The 21,741-nt window shown below is 36.9% G+C and overlaps 1 protein-coding gene across 1 annotated transcript in view; it reads right to left on the bottom strand.

Annotated features, from left to right (window-relative positions):
* LOC139742991 (serine/threonine-protein phosphatase 2A regulatory subunit B'' subunit delta-like) overlaps nucleotides 1–21,741 on the bottom strand; it is a 54,362-nt gene that overhangs the window by 9,527 nt on the left and 23,094 nt on the right. The window contains exons 4-6 of the mRNA XM_071653497.1: nucleotides 15,285–15,387; nucleotides 13,506–13,580; nucleotides 4,112–4,198 (exon numbers count right to left, since the gene is read on the bottom strand). Of these exons, the coding sequence (XP_071509598.1) occupies nucleotides 4,112–4,198; nucleotides 13,506–13,580; nucleotides 15,285–15,387 (265 nt within the window). The remainder of the gene's footprint in view (nucleotides 1–4,111; nucleotides 4,199–13,505; nucleotides 13,581–15,284; nucleotides 15,388–21,741) is intronic.

The following is a 21,741-nucleotide window of genomic DNA, read 5'->3' as shown; positions in this document are numbered from 1 at the left end:
CTTTGAAATCTGGTTGAACCACTACTGAAAGTTCATCCCCACTTCAAATTCATCCCCCCACCCCCCCCCCCCAACTGCAATACATGGAGGTGGGTTTTTTTTTTGCACCTTGTTTGTAAACTCATCCTCTCACAAGATCATACCCCAAAAAAAAAAAAAAAATGTAATCTACGCCCACAGTCCATGCTTATCTTCAAACGATGGTTAACTGTATCAAAACAGGATCCACACACATATCACAACACAACTTGTTTCCTTCTTTTTCTCTTTTTCACTTTTTAATTTTCTTTTTTTTTCATTTCGGCGGAAGAAACATTTTGAAGAAGAGACGATGTCTTGTTCTCGCCCAGCGGCACTGCCAAATTTACAGTGCGGGTTACCCAAATAAAAGCTGCATGACTGGCATATGATGTACCTATGTTTGCTGGTCATTAAACCAAAGCGCTACAAGGCGACTGGTACGGATCCGTCCAGCATACAGAGACGTAATTGTCAGTGCCTGGTGACCCCATTTGACCCCTCAAAAATCACATCAGGACATCCATCGATGAAAGGTGTCGGTGAACTTGACAGAAGTTTGTCTGCTTTTTCTTTCTACAATGTATTTTTTTCCCATTTGACCCAGTGACTTTCACCAAACTGAAGATTTGAATGTCTTAAACAAATTCCCAGATTTACACAGAATACTTGGCTCATTTGCCATATTGACTTCAATAACTTAAATATTCCATAGATTAGATTCAAACAACTAAAATATTAAAACTTCAAGAAAATGAAACATACTGAGACAAAATTAATTTTAAAGCCTTCACCTGCTTTGAAGAAAATTTTTGTTTGTCTCCATAAATGTTAAAAAAATGAAAAAAGAATATAAGATGAGATAATATCTCATTTCAACATTTTCGTAGTGGCTTGCAAGCGAGTGTACGACAAAAAGCATGTTTCTGGCTTGTCAATAACAACTGCTACACTATACCCCATAAAATCAGCATTGCATCATTGCTTCTTAAAATTCTACATTAAAATCATCTAACATCACTTTATCCAGTTTACACAACTTACTTATGTTATGTTATGTTATGTTATGTTATGTAATGTTATGTTATGTTATATTATGTTATGTTTGCATTTAATGACATTCCTAGCAGTCTACTAGATAAGTTTTACACGATTTCAAACAGTCAGCATGAAAAACATCAAACTGTTGCTCGTCTATGCCAGATGGGAATATGGGGCTGGTAGCAATGTTCAAGATAAATTTATTCAGTGAATTACCCCTCACAAAAGAAGATGAATTCTGTGATATCTTACAGCCAAAACTGCCATCAAAATAGTACGAGTGATGTGATACAAATTCATATCAAACTGACACGCAAAGTCAAGTGTACGAAAGTTTTCGAACTGATCTGAACATCCGAAGACCCCATGTGTGATCCCACACACAACCATCCCATTCCTTGAATTTTAATAGGATTTTTCAAGAAAGTTTACAGCTGTACAGGTAGAGGAGACAATAATGACAACTGTATTGAAAACTAAACTAGAAATGTCGCTATGGCGACTGGTGTATGCTTCCGCCATAATGCATGGTTCTCCTAATAGGTCTATAGTACAATGTCTTGACAATGTGTGATGACAGTTTCACACAATTGGCAAAATATGAAAATGACAGGTTTGCCACAAATGTGCTGAATGTTCACTTTCCTAGAACTAGGTTCAATTGGATGAACGATTAAAACGTCAGAGTGCAGGTATTTGGGGGAACTGATGATTTTTACTTGACTTTTGACCCTTTTATAAGTTTATGCATTGAGTAATTTTCAAGGTATTGAGAAAAAGTATAATTTCAGTATCAAATGGTAAAATAGTATTATCTAAACCTGGCCTTTGACCTTTGACCTCACAGTTCCAAAGAGAATCACTGTTAGGTAGAACATGCATAAATATGTAAGTTTCATGATAATACCTTGAGTTACTTTTGAGATATGGAGGAAGAAGTGCAATTTAGCACTTTCACTTAACCTTTGACCTTTTGGCAAGAAACTTCCCAAAGAATGGGTTATACATGCATACATCAAGTTAAAAAAAAAATCCTTCAGGCATTGCATAAATATAAGGAAAGTAGTGATATTTTGAGTAGTTGACCTTGACCTTTGACCCCTGACCTTTGACCCATGACTCCCAACTTCCCTAGATAATCACTGCCCATCGGTACATGCATATATACTAAGTTCCATGAAGATCCCATGAACCATTTGCGAGATATGGAGAAAAACATGAAATTTCAACCTTTTTTTCACAAAATAACCTTTGACCTTTGACCCCGTGACCCTAAAATCCAAACAAAGTATCATCCCCCCAGGATATACCCTCATACCAAGTTTGATGCAAAACCACCTCACGGTTCTTGAGATATCGACAAAAACAAAACGGGACGGACATACGGACGGACGTACAGTGTATGGACGGACGTACGGACGGATGTACGGACGTACGGATGTACGGACGTACGGATGTACGGACGGACGGACGACCCGAAAACATAATGCCTCCGGCCACTTCGTTGGCGGAGGCATAAAAACTTTATATGACAGTTTCATTAAAACAAAAGTAAAAATATAAAATCTGGTTGGCTTACAAAACGTGATAAAGAATAAAATAGCTATCCACTTCACATTAAACACGCTACAATGCAAACAATCATAAATAATACAGGACATCATCCTGCTACAAGAGACCAGCCCCATTTCAGGGTTAATATTTTATAAGTTTATGGATCATTTTAAAGGGGAGTTCATGATTTCCATTAGTAAATCTACTAGAATCACTGCAAAAGGTGTGAAAGAAGCTAAGGCTTGCATCTTCTTCAAAGTATCTATCTATTCACTGAATGAACAATGTTTAAGTGTCTTATTGAGCAAAAAAATAAATAACTGAAGCTATAAGCTCAGAGTACATTGAACATTTCACTTGCACAAACTTGCTCCTAAAACTCACAGATTGGCTTGCACTTTAAAGGGATCGTATAGTTTTGGTTGAGACCTAATTTCAGGTTTCTAACATTTTTTGGTGAGATAATGAGAAACCACTTATGAAATATGAAAGGGCATGTAATTCTATGAGGAATTCAACGTTTATTTGATGAAAAGTGGTTTTGAAATGGCTGAGATATCCAAAAAAGAGCGATTCTAATAAAGTGTGGGACCCACACTTTATTACGATCGCTTTGTTTTACTTTGTTTTTGGATGTTTCAGTCATTCCAAACCTGATTTTCATCAAATAAACTTTGAATTCCTCTTAAAATGGTACGCTCTGTACTATATCATAACTGTTTTCTTGGTATCTCACAAAAAGTTAAAAGCCCAATTCTCATCTCCACCAATACTGTACCATCCCTTTCACACTGTATCAACCTCTGACAGACACCTGGTAGTAATGCCTCAAACAAATAGATGAGACTTTTGAAGCTCAAGATCACACACAATTTTGTTCTCTTTCCCAAACTGGTCCCATCCAGCAGACTTTAAAGGACAAGTTCACCTTCATGGACATGTTGGTTGAGTGAATGCAGTGCTCAATATTAGTGGAACACATCAATGAGAGTTTGAGGAAAATCGGACAATCCATTTAAAAGTTATGCATTTTTAAAGTTTCTGCTCTGTCACGGCTGGATGAGAAGAGTACTATAGCTTGTGATGTCATATGAGTACAACTATATAAAGAAAGTATAAAGAAAATTCAAGATATTCTCACTTTTCTCACATAGTAAAAGAACACTCGACTTCTCTCTTTCAGAAGTCAGGGGGAATAATATTACCCCTAACATAAGTCAGTAACAAGTCAAGGAAATGTGCCCTTCATTCAAAACGTCAAGTTTTGTGAAATTCTCTTTTCATTTTCATTATATTGTTGTACGCATGTGACATCATACACTGTAGTAGTCTTCTCCCCCAGCAGTGATTGCACAGATATTCTAAAAATTCATAACTTTTGAACGGATTGTCTTTCATTGATGTGTTATACTAACATTGTTGCCTTTACTCAATCCACATGTATATGAAGATGAACTTGTCCTTTAATCTCTCCTTGACAAGGTCACTTTCAACTCACCGAAAGTAGATTGCTCCTCCGCAGCTCGGGCAGGGTTATCCTCCCAGACCAAGACCTGTTCACCGTGTAGAATATTCTGGAAACAACCTTTGATAGGAATGAGAAAGACCAGTTGAAGACATCTGAACAAGAGCAAACAGCTTGAGTCAACAACAAAGAAACACACATAAAGTACATTTGGGACTTGTAGAATATAGATAAACGCAATTATAATCCTGTACTTTATGAAGCTTTTCTTTGGGGGGGGGGGGAATTAAACAGTTTGTCTCGTATCCCATCTGTTGAAATATTGCTGAGGTATAAAAACCCTGCATTGACTCACATAGGTCATCTTAGAACAATCTGTAATCATGTATTCATGTGTAGTAATGTATTGAACTCTTGAAAATTCACATCTGTGTGTATTTAGGATACATGCTTCAATAAAACATGTCAAATTTATAATAAATATATCTTTGAAAGAGAATATTAATCAGAGGGGTGGAGGTTGAGGTGAATTTTCTTCAATTGAAGAAAATTCACACCTCAAAACATATCTTTATTTCTACTGATCTATCTATTTTCAAAACATACATACATGGCTTGACATCGGTGGTGGCCTGGTGGCCCGGGGCCACTAAAAATTGGTGTCAGGCCACCAAATTTATCTTTTGGTGGCCTGATCAGGCAACCAGGACTGAAAAAGAACTGTTACTTTCACTTTCCTTTATGGCCACCACACATCTTTTGCTGCCCCCCCCCCCCAAAAAAAAAAAAAAAAACTCACACAATTAAAAAAAAAAGGCACACAATTTAAAGACAGAAAGATAGTATTGAGCCCTGACATATAGATAGAATGATAGATAGATAGATAGATAGATAGACAAACAGATAGATAGATAGATAGATAGATAGACAGGCAGACAAACAGATAGACAGGCAGACAAATAGATAGACAGATAAATAGATAGATAGATAGATAGATAGATAGATATATGGAGACAGAGAGAGACAGAGAGAAAAGGAGAGATACTGTTTTTTGGCAATCCACACTTTCTGGCTGGCATGTGTACTTTCATCTTTGTCTTCCAACTATCCCACCCAGCACACCCAGCTTCTGAAGACATGAAGTCAGAATAGTAGAGGGGGGAACAAAAAATAACTTTAATAGAGAGAGGTTTCCTCAAGCAGAGACATATCAAAAGCCTTCAGATGCACTATGCCAGCAGGTTAATACCTTTATTTACCTCTGGCTACGGAGAAATCTGCGATTGTGTCTGCAAAACTCTGATGACCTATACAAGGCATGTTTTGCCCCCCCGCCCCCCCCCCCCCCCAAAAAAAAAATCAAACACTTTTTTCTCATTCTTTTTTTTCTCTCTCTCTTAGACAAACTTTCAAGCCTCCCTCTCTATTGAAGTCAAAGCCTCAAATAATCTGACTTTTCTGGTATATCTTTCAATACCTCACAAGTCTTCAAATTCATGGATCTTTGTCTAATTTCATTTTCGTTAATGGTCACAAATACATCACTCTTGAATTTTCCTGTCTGGGGTAAAAGTGGGTCTAATCTCTCTGTTCCATTTATACCACATTCTCTTTGATCATTCTGTATATTCTTGATATTTTTAGTGGATGGGTTATTATGATGTGAGTATCATAATGTTTATTTGCTTTCACAGGTTTTAAGGATGGAGTATGAAAAGAGTGTGGCACATTCCCAAAAATGTGGGAAATCACAACAATTTGGAACGTACACAAATCTACATACAGTACTAGATCACACTGCCATGATACATGAACTTCATGAGTTGCATTTTTTTTTTTCACAATAAACTTTTTCTACCAAGCTTTCTCACCAAATTCACAGACTGTTGTGCTACCTGTTACACTACAAGACATTGACCTTACACTCTCCCCATCTCCCCCCCCCCCCCCCTCTCTATGTCCCCATCATCCACCAAGAGTGCATAATTTGAATCGCGATTCTGGTGATGCATCACTAGAATCATAATTCAGTTGATGCATTTGGCAGTGTGTATGCAAAGTGGAATCATGGGGGGGGGGGTGATTTGCATTGTATTTCATATCATAACTCAAATGGCGGTCTGGAGGTGTTTTCTAGCTCTGACGATTCTTCAGAACTACAGAACTAAACAGACGTGTGTACGGATTGACCTCCAAATCATGTTTTGGGGGTTAAGCTTGCGATGACCTTTCAACCACTTCCGCAGAAAAACTACACCCTCCTAACCACTCAAGAGTGATTGAAGGGAACTCAGAAAGAGGTCACACCTCCTCTCCTAACTCTGACATTCAAAACCACAGAACGGATGACGGATGAAAATTCTAATCATAATTGCAATTGTAATTGTAATTCAGCATTGCAATTATACTTCTTGACCCGTGTGAAAACAGTCTATGTCTTATCTCTCCCTTTATTTCTGCATCTCTCTTCTCTCTTTTTTCAACCTCTGTGTGTGTGTGTGTGTGTATGTCTCTCTCTTTTCTCCCTGTCCTTATCTCTCCCTATGTCTATCTATGTCAGCATCTCTCCCTCTCTCTTTCTACCCTCTCTTTCTCCCCCCTCCTCCCCCCCCCCCCCCATGGTTTTATTCTACGACTTTTGGAGGGAGTTGTTTGCAAGGTACTGACCAATCGAACACCAAGACTGGCGACAACAAACTGTGTCAGAGAGGCAATATTCTAGATGTTCCCAACCAATCAAAAAAATAGAGGGGGGGGGGGAGGAAATGCTTGAGTACATTTTTTTTTTGCACAGAAAAGAAAAAGACAGGGAGAAAAAGGAGTCGATGTATCCATAAACTGGTCTGGATCAGATGAAACATATTCAGTTAGACTTTCACAGGTGATCAGATATGATGCAGTCGGTGTATGGGACAGGATCCAGCTAAAAAAGCAGCTGACTGTTGGGAAGAGCAATCTGCTTGACTTGAACTCAGCGCTGACTAGCAACCATTACTGCTCTGAGAGGAACTGACGCAACTTCTTCAACAATGAGGTATGCTCACAACTTCTGACTTTACATTTAGCTACTCTTGACAAGATTGGCATAGGTGTAGAATATTATGATGTCGCTTTGCTCTAATATCTTTACTGAGTCATATATTTTGAAGACTAGCAGTTCATTGTAAAGTTGGTTCTGTACAAGCTATCTGCTAAGCAAGCTATTTGGTTATGATTAGTAATTGAGCTTACGATCAGTTGTAACTCTCTCTATTACTGGGCCATGTCTGTCATATGTTTCACTTTAAGCAATATTCTATAACTTCCAATAAATGAATTTATTTTGGTGCTTGATGAAAACATAAAGAGGCAATTTTCAGATACAAGTATCCTGATTCAGTACTTGCATAAAGTTCAGTGAAACACTCAGTGAGGAATATTGCACAATCTGATAAAAAACAATCACTTTTGTACCTTTCCACACAAAATCAACCATTTTTATTTTCTAGGTTTCCAAAGAGCACTCAACTTAGCTCTTAAAGAAAATATATTGAGGGAATATGTACTTTTCATCTAAAAAAAGAAAGAAAATCAGCATTTGTACAAATTATATTTCATATTTCTTATCTTGAATTATTCTGATATGAAATATTCTTGTAGATTCCCCATCTAGAATATGTGTCACATGGAACTGACCAAAACTTTCTAAAATCTCAAAAACTTATAAAAGGATCGTCCGATTTCCTTTGAACTTTTTCATAATAGTCTGCTCATCTTTCTTCATTCCCTGAATCTGCGCATATCATTTGAGAACATTTTCCCATTAAAGCATTACCACAGTGATCACTGAAGACAAGACAATTAATATCAATATTTTTAAATTTTCCCCCTTTTCAAATATACACAGCCTTTATATTCACTGTATGACCTATTTTAAATCTTCAATGTTATACAATTTATTGTTTTTCAGTGGGAAAAAAGCTGCACGGTTGTATCACTACAAAGTAATACTATTGCAGCTAAAACTTGGTACTCTATGCTGGCTCATGGCTAGAATGAGATGTAGTGTCCGTCCAAATGAAAGAAAGTTTTTAAAAAAAATGTTTATATGACAGTTAGCCCACAAACTTTACTCGCTTCTCCTCAAATATTACAATTTTCTGATGGATTTCACATCTCGATTATGCTGTGAAACTGACTGTGTCAAGTACTATTACAGTAAACCACTGTTGTCATAGTTCTGAATTATGTAAAAATTAAGTTGAACCATAATCATAGTAGAACCTGTCTATAGTGGCACTTGGGGGAGACAAAAAAGTGGCAGTTATAGACAGGTTGTCGCTAAGGCTGGTTTGACTGTACCATAACTTTCCATTGTGCAAATGATGCTTGTGCAGTTTCGCACCAGGTGCCTAAATTCCAGTTTTTCAGACATAAAATTCAATCTTTAGCTCAAAGCAACGTGTAGAAACTGGCACTGTCTCTCTTGCTGGGCTCATCGTATCAATTTGAATCCTCAAAAATATGAGTTTTCACATCAAAATCAAAGCAGAGCACACCCATTTACTTCTGCACAGTTGTAAACAGTATACCAATTTCGTGAAACGAAGTAAGCGAAAATTACCACTGTTGATATATACATGTATAGGTATGCTGATGAAATCACATGATAAAATGCCTGCCTACATGAATTATTGACCCATGGCAAATATGCAGATCTAAGGTAAAACCGTATTTCATGTTCAATTCAATTCAATTCAACTTTATTTCCACATAATCATTAAAAGGATACAAAGGATACATAAAATGTGATATAATAAACATCAATTGGAATATACAATGTAAAAGAACAATACACATAAGATACCATATTCACCAAAAGGTGTTTCAACAAACACAAAGTGAATTACAAAGAAAGGAAATAACAATTCAAGTTGAATGTTGGGTGAGATGAAACAAAATGTATAAGGTATCATTGAAGTTGAGCTAAGTATAAGAAATTTACAGAATATTTGAGGTTCTAGATTTTTTTTTTTTTAAAGTGATGCTGGTCAAAGTCAAATATGCAAATTACATGAAAATTATCACATCATCACCTCATAAGTTTCTCATTGACATGGATACAAAACTCTTCTTTTCCTTGGAATGATTTCGAAAGGAAGAAATCATTTCCTTCGCATCAAAGTATTTCAGAGTCATAACTTGGCAAACACAGTTGTTGACCAGGAGAGATTATAGTTCTTGCTATATTTTCCAGAAAAATATCCTCATTACACTCTTTATGAATGCCAAAACTGCAAACTCATATGGAAATGAAATCATCTCTTTTGTCAATATGCCTTTGTGATTGTGAGGAATTGCAGCGTTTCACCCGAAAAAATTTCAACATTTCATAACCTTGTTTACTTCCCGTTTGGATAAATTTCCACTGCTCTGTCTGCCTCACTTCATTCAATGAACAAAGTGACAATGCAGTAGAGGTTTCTTTGAAGCATTTTATTTCTGTAGCATTTTGATATAAAGATTTGACAGGGAGGAACTTTTGGACAAATGTACCATTGCCAGCTTCAATTAAGTTGAAATTTACATATATCTTATCATAAGTTGCAAACTTTAATTATAAGATGAGCGATATAGATTCCCATTCTGTATACACATTGTAGATTCTTATTATCAATTTGTATATCTTCCCAACTTGCATATATCTTATCAACTTTTTTATCTTATCAATTTGCATAAGTTGTTATAAATTTGTATATCTTATCAATTTGCATATCTTATCAATTCATATACATATCAATTTGCAGTATCATATCAATTTGAACATCTTAACAATGTGCAGATCTTATCAATCTGTTTCTTTAATCATTATGTATATTTCAAAAATTTATTTATCTTATCAATTAGTACATTTTATAAATTTCACCAAAGTTTGACTGTGAAGTTTTATAATGCATCCCTCAAAGCTGTTTCTGTTTCATTGCATTTACTATCTTTTCTTCCCTCAGGTACATGTGGTTTGGTGCCATATTCCTCCTGGGGATCACAACCTCACTCTCCCTCCCATTGCCGCAGGATACCATTGTCACCCACTCCTCCCCTCATCCAGACACTGAGACCTACACCCAACTCATCACTGTCACGGAGCTGGCTACAGAGGGCGCACCGCAGCTAATGCAGCTTGGGCATGAGAACTTGGTCAATGTGAGAAACACTGCCTTTTCAGACACTCTTCTCTCTACTCCATTCCTTCTCTATTTTCCTGTTTTCCCTACCTTACCCTTTTCTTTTCTCACTGTTTTCTGTCTTTCCTCCACCCTTTGTATTTTAGTATCTCTTTTTTGTTACGATTTACAGGTATATATTTCAGAAATATCTATGTTTATTCTCAATTTCCTCCTTTAATATCAATATCATGCTTTGTGGATTGTGTAATGATTGAGCAATTTATCTTATTTATAAAAACTGAATATGTTATGACTTGCTTATCATCTATTTTCACCTGGATGACAATTTATCTTTTTCTGTAGGAAGAAAGACTAATAAAGAGTATTCTGTATCTGTATTTATATCTGTACCTGTAGCATCAGAAGCAATTTGGATAATTCTTTGTCATATGGAAAAAAGTCCTGGAATATTCTGTAAATTTGTCCCCTTCCTTCATCCCTTGAAATTTTGAGACATAATCTTTGCCACATATCACTTATCAAGTTGAATAAGATTTATGCCAATGAGTGTTATTTTTGTCTGTTTTTTTTTTTTTTTTGTGGGGGGGGGGGGGATCAGTACAAAACTGGCTACTACTGTAAAAACTAAGTTGTTTCACTATCATGTTGTAAATACACAAATATTTGATAACATAAAACAGCTACTCTATTAATCTGATTTTGTTGAATTTGTCATAAGAAAACTTTCATAAATACAAAGCCTTCCTGATATTAGGTAAATTCTTTTTAGAATGCCTTTGATTGGTGTACAACTTACAGCATATCAACTGATTAATCACAAATTCTTTGTGTATGTGTGTGTGTGTACAAAGCATGACAATACATCTAGAATTGTAAAAGACAATGAGTAGAATATCAATGTTTCAAGATCCATGTCCATTCATAGTTGATATATTACCCATGGCATGCAGTAAATCAGATTCCATTTGACTAAATGTTTATTTCTCTTTCTCCCCTTATCTCTTCATTAAACACCAAAACACAGTCCACTGCTGGTGTTGCACATCGAGATTGGGCTACATCATCTTCTGTTCCCGCTTCAGCGTCATTAAACACAGACACCGCCAAGACACACATCACTCAAGGAGTGAATTCCACCAACATCCCAACCTCTACACCAGATGTGAGCTCTACACGGGTCATGGGTACTGACAACACTAGAGACACTACACCTGGCATAATGGATGAAACAGCTTCAACATCCAACACCAGAGAGGCAACAATTACACCGCTGGTGTATCAGGATAATCTTGCTGATTCCATCGATACACTAAACACCCTACAGGAAGAAAATTTGTCTGATGATGGACGATCACCTGGAAGGAAAAATTCTTCATCCGACACTGGTGTCCTTGCTGATACACAGAGGAACAACTCGAACACTGAGGCAACACAGGGCGAGTCCTCTTTGCATGCAACTCCTTTACCTTCTTACCAGACTAACAGCAGAGCTCCTGACAACACATTGCCTCAAGCAACACAGCCCTTGACACCAAGCACCAGTCAATCACAACAAGCACAGAATGGTCCTGAATCGAACTCCACACTTAGCACAACCCAATTTCACCTAACACCAAACACCACAGATTCAACTAAAACCCTGAACATCACAGTTTCCGCTGTAACAGCGAATGTTTCATCATCCAACATGACCACAAGCGCCACAGCTGCACATTCTATGCAAAATACCACTTCATCACTACCACAGACACTGAGTCACTCACAACTACCATCAGATGATTCCTCTACATCGTCTGTAAAACCAAACACCTTCAGTGTTTCCCAAACACCAAACACCTCATCAGTCCATACAACCACATCTGTGGTGTCAGCAGCTCTTGCATCAGTATCCAGCACTGGTTCCCTAAATTCTAGTGCAATTCTCCAACCAACACAACGAGCTTTGTCACATCCTGCTGCGGAAGTAAGCCACCCTCAAAATCAGTACGAAGATCCAACACCTAAGTCACAAACCTCAACACCGCAGCACCAGACACTAACACCATACAATGAAACTCCACATTCAGACGCATCTCTCAACTTGACACCAAACACCAAACATCCATCAGAGGCCAACAAGCAGACTATCAGTTCCACTGTGGAAACCCGAACATACACTGCGATTCACACTGTGACAGAATCTATAGACACCACTGGTGTTATGTCGGATTACTAGTCAATGGAGATTGTACATAGAAGAAGCTTCTTGCTGCTATATTGCAGCCTGTATGAACAAGGAGTTTCCTGTTTCTTTAACTTCATACTTCCATAACTATTAGAGCATCATAGTATTACAGAATTCAGATTTCATCAGAAACATAATAAAAGGCCATTTTTACTTATATTGAAATGGCCATGGTGAATGTTTTTATAACACATTTTTGTTCTACATACAAATGCTTTAGCTTCTAAACCAACACTTCATAGCCACACTTTCTTAAACTATGATAAATCTGTTATTTTTCTTTGAATTTCTTTTCAGTCAAATGCTACTCTTCCAGGCAAGCTAATCTGTGAACATTTGTGACGGCATGATTTGTGTACTAGAGTATTTGTTTTGAGATTATAACATTTGCCTGTAGACTTACAAGTGCATGTAATCTATATCAAAAAGTCTGCTTTTATCACAATCAAATAATTTTCCGTCTTTTAGATGCATTGTATGGAACTTGAAATTGAAGAAACTTAGACAGAAAATACAAGGAAAAAAATATGTAGAGCAGTTATAGCTCCTTAATGCAAAAATACTGATTAATTGCACTTATAGATGTGATAAATATCTTGTTCATATGAAGTTGTAAGAATTCATTGGTTAATGAGGGCAAAGATCAATATAATATAAATACATCTGACATTCAAAAGATTAAGACACTCCAAATCATCATTTCTGTCAGTATGCAAATAATCAACAATAAAAGAGTGGCGCATCGACTTAGGTGTATATGGTGGCAAAGTTTGTAGAACCTACAGTAGTTGCATCTAAAATGATTTCTAAGTTTTCCATATCAGCTTTGCATCACATTAGTACATCTGCATCTTAAAAAATCCCCAAACAAACAAACAATAGCATATACCATCCCTTGTTTATCTGATACATCCCTGAATACAATAAATTGATATTTCCTGCTGTAAAAAAAAAAGAAGAAAAAAATGAATCATTGTTTGTTTGTTTTTTATGATATGACAAAAATTAGAGAAGGAAACTTTGAAGGCATACTCACTGTTGTGATATATCTTGAGTGGAATTCCGGGGCGTCTTGCAGAAAAGTCAACCCTGGATGTGAATCCACTATGTCCTGTTGCGGGAAATCAGAATATTAAAAATGCAGGAAATGTTTTGCAGCAAGGAAGTTGGTCAGTAAGAGCTGAAAACACAGACAAGTGTAAACATAATTCACCTCATCCACTTACCCCGTGTTCAGGCGCAAGCCAGTTTATACCAAAACTCGATAAAGAAACGATGTATAAAGAATCATCGTACAGCCGACAGACCGTTCTAGAAAAGGTCATATAGATGCGCAGTTTCCCACTATGCATGCTGTTATGGTCATGAGTGACAGCTGTGGCGTCACCTTTCGTGCGTGCTCCCATTAAGCCCCCCCCCCCCCCCCCCCCCCGTTATACTGTTCTATGGTCGCCATGTGTTCAGACGCACAATGGACACGATGGAATGCTGATTTGTTATCGAGTTCTAGTTCGAAACGATGCTCTGACCATCGTTTTGTTATACGTCGTTTTGTTATACGTCGTTTCGTTATACGTTGTTTCGTTAGTCAGCGTTCAGATGTATACATTCATCGTATAGCTATACCGTTCTGGTATAAATTTTTTGCTTCTGAACACCCTTTATGAAATGTTGTATTTCAAATATGTACAACAGTCGCTCTTTTTGTATGAATATGAGGTGGTTATGCTATGACAATGAAAATATTAGGAATCCACTGTTCTATGAAAAGGGGAATATAAAGAACATACGGTTGTCTGATTTGACATTCATAATGTTAATGATAAACTGAATTCAATAGAATTCTTGGAAGGTATCAAAATAGATTAAAATTTGACTGCATAGTTGGAAATTGCTTTCTCATTCTTCCATCATTTGTGTTTGTTTCTTTGAGTTTCCATGTATGTGAATGGGTGTGTGATGTGTGTGTGTGTGTGCGCATTTGTGTGGTATGTGTGTATGTGTGAGTGATGGTACATGGATTAAATTACCTCCTTTTCAAAAGAAACAGAATAATTTCTATTATTCAAAAAGCTAAATGTATCCTTCAAAATCTACAATCCCACACACACACATAATATTTTACTTCTTTTTATTTTCTTCCACAAGTCAGATACCGCTAAGTACATGCACAATGTTGTGGTGTTGGTATTTTATTCTAGTTCTTCCAGCATTACCTGACTTTGTGGGCATATGTGTGAATTTTTCAACTCTAAAAGAACTGATTCTTATGAAATTCATATAAATGTGAGCTAAAATTCACAACTTAGCACATGCTCAAACCTTTAATTTTCTTCTCCCTTTTATATAACAAGGAATTGTTTTCACATATCGTCAGTTGAGGACCAAAAGGGCTTTATCACAATTTTCGGGGTTATTGGTATCATGTTGTAGAGCTTGATCTCCTCTACATCATGGCGTCAATTTAAGATTCTTTTAATTTTCAGTGAATTGTTAAAAATCTAAACCACAAGGGCACTATTGTATCCTATATTTGGAACAATGCTTATATAGCTACCCTCTTTTGATTAAATAAACTTTTTTATTTCATGAAAATTAATTGTTTTGTTTTTTTTAAATCTACGTTGAAATCTTTGGACATGATAGTGCCCTTCTGGTTCTCAATTGACAATATAAAACCTTCACTACACAAGCCAATGATATTAACAAAATAACGACTTGTGTACGGTAACAAGAATGCAGGTCATAACAATCTGATACTTAATCATTTATAGCTTTCTGAAAATTGATATATGAATTCAATCACACCAGTTACCTGCACAATGGGATTGAAATCTTCGGGAGTGATGAAGGTGTTGCCGTGCCGGACGAGAAGACGGAAAAATCTCGATGGGTCGTCATGACAATCTCTGGTTATTCTGTTCATGGCGAGAAAAAAAACAAACAAACAAAGATGCAGAGATTGGAAATTACACAATGGAAATTGAATATTTGAAATTAGTATTTTACATTGGCATTGTGAGCCTCAATCATTTTGGTTTCAATCTGTTGTCATCTCATCATATAAAGCGCATGTCAAGAGAGGAAAAAAGGGAGAGAGAGGGGGAGGGGGAGGGGGAGGGGGAAGGGGAGAGGGAGGGGAGAGGCGGGGGGGGGGCAGTAGAAAGGAGAGCAGGATAAAGGATGGAACAGAAAATAAAAATCCAGAGGAAAAAAAACTGCAACAGAATATAAACAGAAAAGGGAGAGAGAGAGAGGTATGCAGGCAACTCGGGGTTATTACAAAGTCCTCAGGACCGGCAATTTTCTTTCGTCACATCAAAACTTTGTCACGGCTGAACGAATTAAGTATGTAAAGATATACAGGAAATGATTTCAAGACTGGAATTTTTACTTTGTTATAATAAAATTTCATTACAGCCGTGTTTTTTGCATGACAGGAGTGCGCTGTACGTGAGTAAAATTACACAAGTGTCCGCACAAGGCATGGAATGGCTGGTATAGATATGAGGTATAAAGAGTATGAAAGATGGATAGAGAGAGAAGAAAATTGAAGACATTCACACAGTAGAAATTCTTTTACAGGGCAGTCACAGCATTTTTTTTAATATATAAGAGTGTGTGTGCAAATATCATTTGTGACCCATCTAGGTCATCCCATCGATAAGTGGCGGTCACTGGGGAGGCAAAGGTAGGCCCGCACTCCACCTGGAAATGATGGTGAGATGGGTGGATATTAACGAAACACACGCCTGGAATCAGGGTGCCCTACATTCTCAATGCGTTGCCCATTAACACCTGGACGAAAGGGTAAAGGGGAATTCCAGTGCAGTTTAAAGTTAGTCTAAGAAGAAGGAGTGAAATTTCCCTGGCACAACATTGAAAGTTTGCCAAAAATCGGAAGAAACATTTATAAGGAAGTTATGACATTTTGAAGCTTTGTTAATTTTTCAGGAAACAGTCCTTGAACAATCAATATGAATATACAAATTGTGAAGTGATGATGTCATACCCTCACAACTTGCCATATAGTTTGTATATACATAAAATTGTGAAATTTCCTGGGGTTTTTTTTCTCATTCAAACGCAATCACGCCCCAGTCTCATATCCTGGAATATCTAAATGATCATTATTCTGAAGTTATTCAACCAGGAATAACATCATATTTTATGCTTTAATAACAGAAACATTGAATTTTCACCATTTTTTTTTTACACAATCAATGAAAAATTGTGAGGTGATGGAATCATCAGCTCACTCATTTGCATATTATTCATATCAACTGTACGTGAACTGTTCTGCAGAAATTAGCGTAAATTCACAAATCATAACTTCCCCTAATTCTTATTTGATTTTGATCAAATTTTCACAAGGAAGTGTACTTTTGTACTTGTCAATAGATTTGACTCTTTCTTATCAGACTAACTTATAACTGGATTGGAAGTCCCCTTTAAGATGGGAAGTAGAAATGCTCTCCTTTCACACCTATGAAAGAACTTACTTGTATAAGTGTGTCTGGAAACATGCCCCACACTAACCTATTTCATTTTTTTTTTTTAAAGCTGAAGGCAAACTTAGATACCATTTCTCCAAACATATCTCTATCACACCTGGCTAATATTGGTCTATTGGTGTTGTCCAATTTTGCTTTGCTCGATCACATCACGAGTGTGCATGTGCAACACGACACGTCTGACCTCTGAAACAAGACTGACCAATGCGGAGCTACGATTGACCTTGCCATGGTACATGGGGAATGCAGTGTTCATAAAAAATATGATAATCTTGCACACACTTGTCTGTTTAATACATAGGTCATGATACAGCTGTTGCATGGAAAGCCATTTGTAGTTAGCAGTCAGTAAAGGTGACAAATTCAGCGTCTGATGAACACTTCATAACTCTCAACAGCATTTAAATTTCTTTCAGACACTAAAACATAATTACAATCAATCGAATTTTTCAGTATGAAATCCCTCTAAAGACTAGGCCTAGACAGACATCTCATGTAAAGAAAAGTGAAGAGCTGACTCCTGAAAATTTTTCCACTCTAAGAAAATCTGGTACAGGATGCGGCAGCCATTATATTGTCAATATCCAATGCCTTCTATCCATTTTTGCTGCCGACATTTATTTCAGTGTAAGAAGGGAAGCCGGCCTCTGTTGATTTTTAACAAATTCCACTGCTGATGTCAATTTGAGCTGATTCCTCAAAATGAAAATTTGGCATTCAAATGAATCTAGAAACAAGGGTGACCTCCATGTCTTTGCGCAGTTCACAAACTGCACTGGATGCAGAATATCTCGACACCATGATGCTAGAGTCATAAAAAAGTTTCTGCAATTTATATTATCATCAAAGCTGACAGGATGTCATTACGGAAAAGCTTAAATCACATAATTTTCTAATCCATCTCCCTCTACTTATTTCATTCTCTTTAATTCAAGAAACAGAGGTCTATGGAGAATGACAGGAAGTGTGCTCTGCTAGATTGTCACAACTTTCTCCAAATCCCTGTATATGCTCTCTTTCTCTAAAAATAAGGTAATATTTGTATGTATATATATATATATATATATATATATATATATATATATATATATATATATATATTCTGTCTCTTGAATTACAAGTGGCATGGGTCATTCTTCAAATTTTCTTTTTGAATTTTCAGCACAGTTCTCTCATAAAATCATCCACAAATGGGATGTTTTTGACAACATGAAAACATGACAACATGACCATGTGTACTATGAGCCCTTTGAATTTGTATGAAATGTAAATCAATGAACACATTTAAGTTCACACACCTAGCTTTTATATTTTATGAGAGCTACATCAACTTTTTCCTCTCTTTGTTCTGTATTTACCTTTTGTAAATATAACCTAGTTCAAATAATATAGTACTGTATTATAATTTTTTCAAATAAATCTTGCCAAAGATAGAAGGATCCAGACTTGATTTCCATTTTTTTTTTTAATCTTACTGGTTGCTTTTAACAAGTAACATTCAATTTCTCATTTGTAAATACATTGACTTTCAGTTGTTGTTCATATCTTTCTTATACATGTTTATCAGGTTTCTTGAAGGTCCTTGTACTCTTGCTTTCTATATATTTTTGTTTTCTATATATGTATTGATTCCAAAGTATTTTCATTTATACGTTATATCTCACTTGTTGATATAGTAAACTTGAAAACTAGAATCTTGTTCCTAGTTCTTGGTATTATTGGTAATAATCTCAAACTCAAAACTGCTGGGATCTTTAGTCTAGTTGCATATCCCTTTAAAGGGGGTAATGAAATATTTCACGAAGTAAGTTGTGCTATGGAAAATTTGATTAAGATCACAAAGTTGAGTGGTACATAAGCGAGTTTATGACGTCTCTGGCACGCACAGCAGCAGTTTATAAACTCATACTCAAATTCAAACTCAAAACTGCTGGGATCTTTAGTCTAGTTACCTGCCCCTCTAAAAGGGGGGGGGGGGGGGGGTGGGGGGTAATGAAGTAGTTCATGAAGTAAGTTGTGCAATGGCAAAATTTGATTAAGATCACAACGTTGAGTGGTACATGAGTGAGTTTATGACAACTTTGGCACGCAGAGCCGCACTGGGTCATACCCACACGCCTGATTAAAAACTGCTGAAGAATGTGCCAGCGATAAATCACACTACAGGAAGAATTTGGCCGTGTGCGCAATTTCCTCCTTGTCTCCCACTCGTATGTCTTTTATTTCACATAAAACTATTCCCTTCGTCACCCGTCTCTTTCGTTTTCTTCCATTAACTAATGTTTATTGCCAACAGATCATGGAGACAATGTTAGTGCAACAGAAACATCGAGACAACAACAAAAAGTTAGCTGCAACTCCCACTTGAAAGCATTTTTTCTACACCATTATATGCTTTGCTGGCATGTTTGATGAGGATATTACACAAGTGGGGACTTCTCGCACAATTTGCGTGAGTGGTTAAATGTATGAATAAGAACCATGCTGACAGAACGATGAAGATAGTATTACCCCCTTATCAAGAGACCAGTTAGTTATTTCCCAGCTTGGGAGACAATGCTCAACACAGATGTGTTATGACTTGCAATATTTTCCCTGAATTATAAATTTTGCAAAATTTCCGGAAAATAAAAACACTGCAAAACAAACCACTTACAGTACTACAACACGAAAACTGTGAACTCTCACTGAGACAACAATAAACTGATGTATTCTTCTTCTTTTTTTCTTGTGGGTAGCTTTTATGATTTGATGAAGGGAGAATAAGCCAAACACGTAACTTAAAGGCATAACTTAACATTTGCAGATGAAACAAAAACCCAGCTTTAGTGCTTCAAAATAGTTCTAATATGTGAGTTAGGGATAAAAATAACTAATGTAAAAATTTGATTCAGTATAATTAATGTTAAATATTGTTAAATGTACAAAATATAAACAATAATTATTATGAAAGCGTTTCTAGACTATACCGTCTATAGTTATAATTCATTGAAAAATAAAAGAGTGATATCTCCTTATAGTTTATTCTTTATTGCAAAATGTTTACACAGTAGGATGTTTTGTGATACAACTGATCTACACACATGCATCAAATGTAATATCTTGAACATTTTTTTTTTGAATAACTGCTCCCAATGGTAAACTGCACCTTTAAATGCATGACTTTCATGTTTTTCCTAGAATTGTTAAAGGGAAAGACACAAAGTAGCCTTAGACACTATCCTTACATCGGAAAGGCAGTATTTTCCTCACATGATAATCTCTTTCATTTGAATATGAATACAATGTAATACTTTTTCGAAGTATATAACTATCAATGCAAATACTTCTATTTGAACAATAACATCTTAGAAAGTGAAAGCAATGATGTACAATTCAATGTGATTAATGACAGCTCTTAGAGACTGGGCATCTCATAGAATGATACAACTGTCTCAGCCTGAGGAGATATGCCTTGAAGTTGGCACTGCAGTAGAGTTTTGAAAGCAACAACCTACTTCAAGAGAAACAGGCTACGTATTGTTCTACATTCTCCGCGGAAGAGTGCTGATATCCCGCAGCATTTGCAGTCAATGGGACTATAGCAGTAGTTTCACAATCGTCAAAACTCTTTTGACGGCCATACAAGCAAAGAATATGTATCATTACAAACTGCGGTTATGCTGGACAGGTTTGCAATTGTGAAAAATAATGTGTCACAAGCGATTTAATTGTCTACAACTTGTAATCTCGAAGTAATTAATCTTTGTTTTGCTTTAACCTCACTGGAATCTACGCTACATGATGTTTTCTCGGCAACAAGGAAGCAAAGATTGTGTAGTTCTTTTGGGTCATTTCTCCCCCAGTAATTTTCAAAAGCCGTATTTTGGCTTTAATCTGTCAGATGCCCTCCAACCGTCGTCATGCCGATGGAATTCCCGAGGAGTGAGTTAAGGCGAAACGAAGCATCAATTGCAGCTGTAAATGATAACACTAACGCCTGTAAATTAAGTTTGTCCCTATAGCGCCTCTCTCTCCCTCTTTCTCTCCCCCCCCCCCATCTTTCATTCTTACAGTACAGCATCACCATTTCTCAAACTACTTCTGTCCTCTGTATGTGTGTGTGTGTGTGTGTGTGTGTCTGTGGGTCTGTCTGTCTGTTGCTATTCCTCTGTCATCTGTCACCTGTACATACATCTCCTGACCTCTATCATACACATATGATAAACTCACATTTGAGGACACAAAATCTACATCTCATAGGGCTTAGAAGTGGGCCTCTTATTATCCTAGCTTATCACATTTGCTGCAATGCTAGGAGATACAGGGAAAATTCCACCAGCATGCACGCTTTAAGAGCCATCAACTTTTCATAAACACCAATGACCAATTATGGGCTTTGGAAGAGCTCTGGGGGTTTTGCTCTGTACCGGGATCCGAGGGGTGAGCAGAGGCGTGTGGGGTTAGTGATGCCTCCATCACTACACCAGTCTCCACCTGGTTCGACCGGGGCTTATTCTACTCATTTGTAGCAATTACAGTTAACACCCCCACACTGACGACATGGGTATTTTCTTCCACGGATGGCGAATGTTTTGGACTTCAAGCGATGGATTGGCAGTGCAATGAGATGACCGGGCAAACGGAGGCTGCGGCCAGCCGCGGTGGACGATGACTTTTCGGCGCCTTGAGGGGACAAGATCTCTTTTCCATACGAAGTCATCGTGACAAGATCTACTCCTCTACCAGTTAGAGCGGTCTACATTCTGCTGTGTTTGC

Source organism: Diadema antillarum, unplaced genomic scaffold (genome assembly GCF_040938485.1).
Source record: "Diadema antillarum isolate AM-2024a unplaced genomic scaffold, OU_Dant_1.0 seq00001041_RagTag, whole genome shotgun sequence".
Lineage (NCBI taxonomy): Eukaryota > Metazoa > Echinodermata > Echinoidea > Diadematoida > Diadematidae > Diadema > Diadema antillarum.
This window is presented reverse-complemented; position numbering and strand designations above follow the sequence as displayed.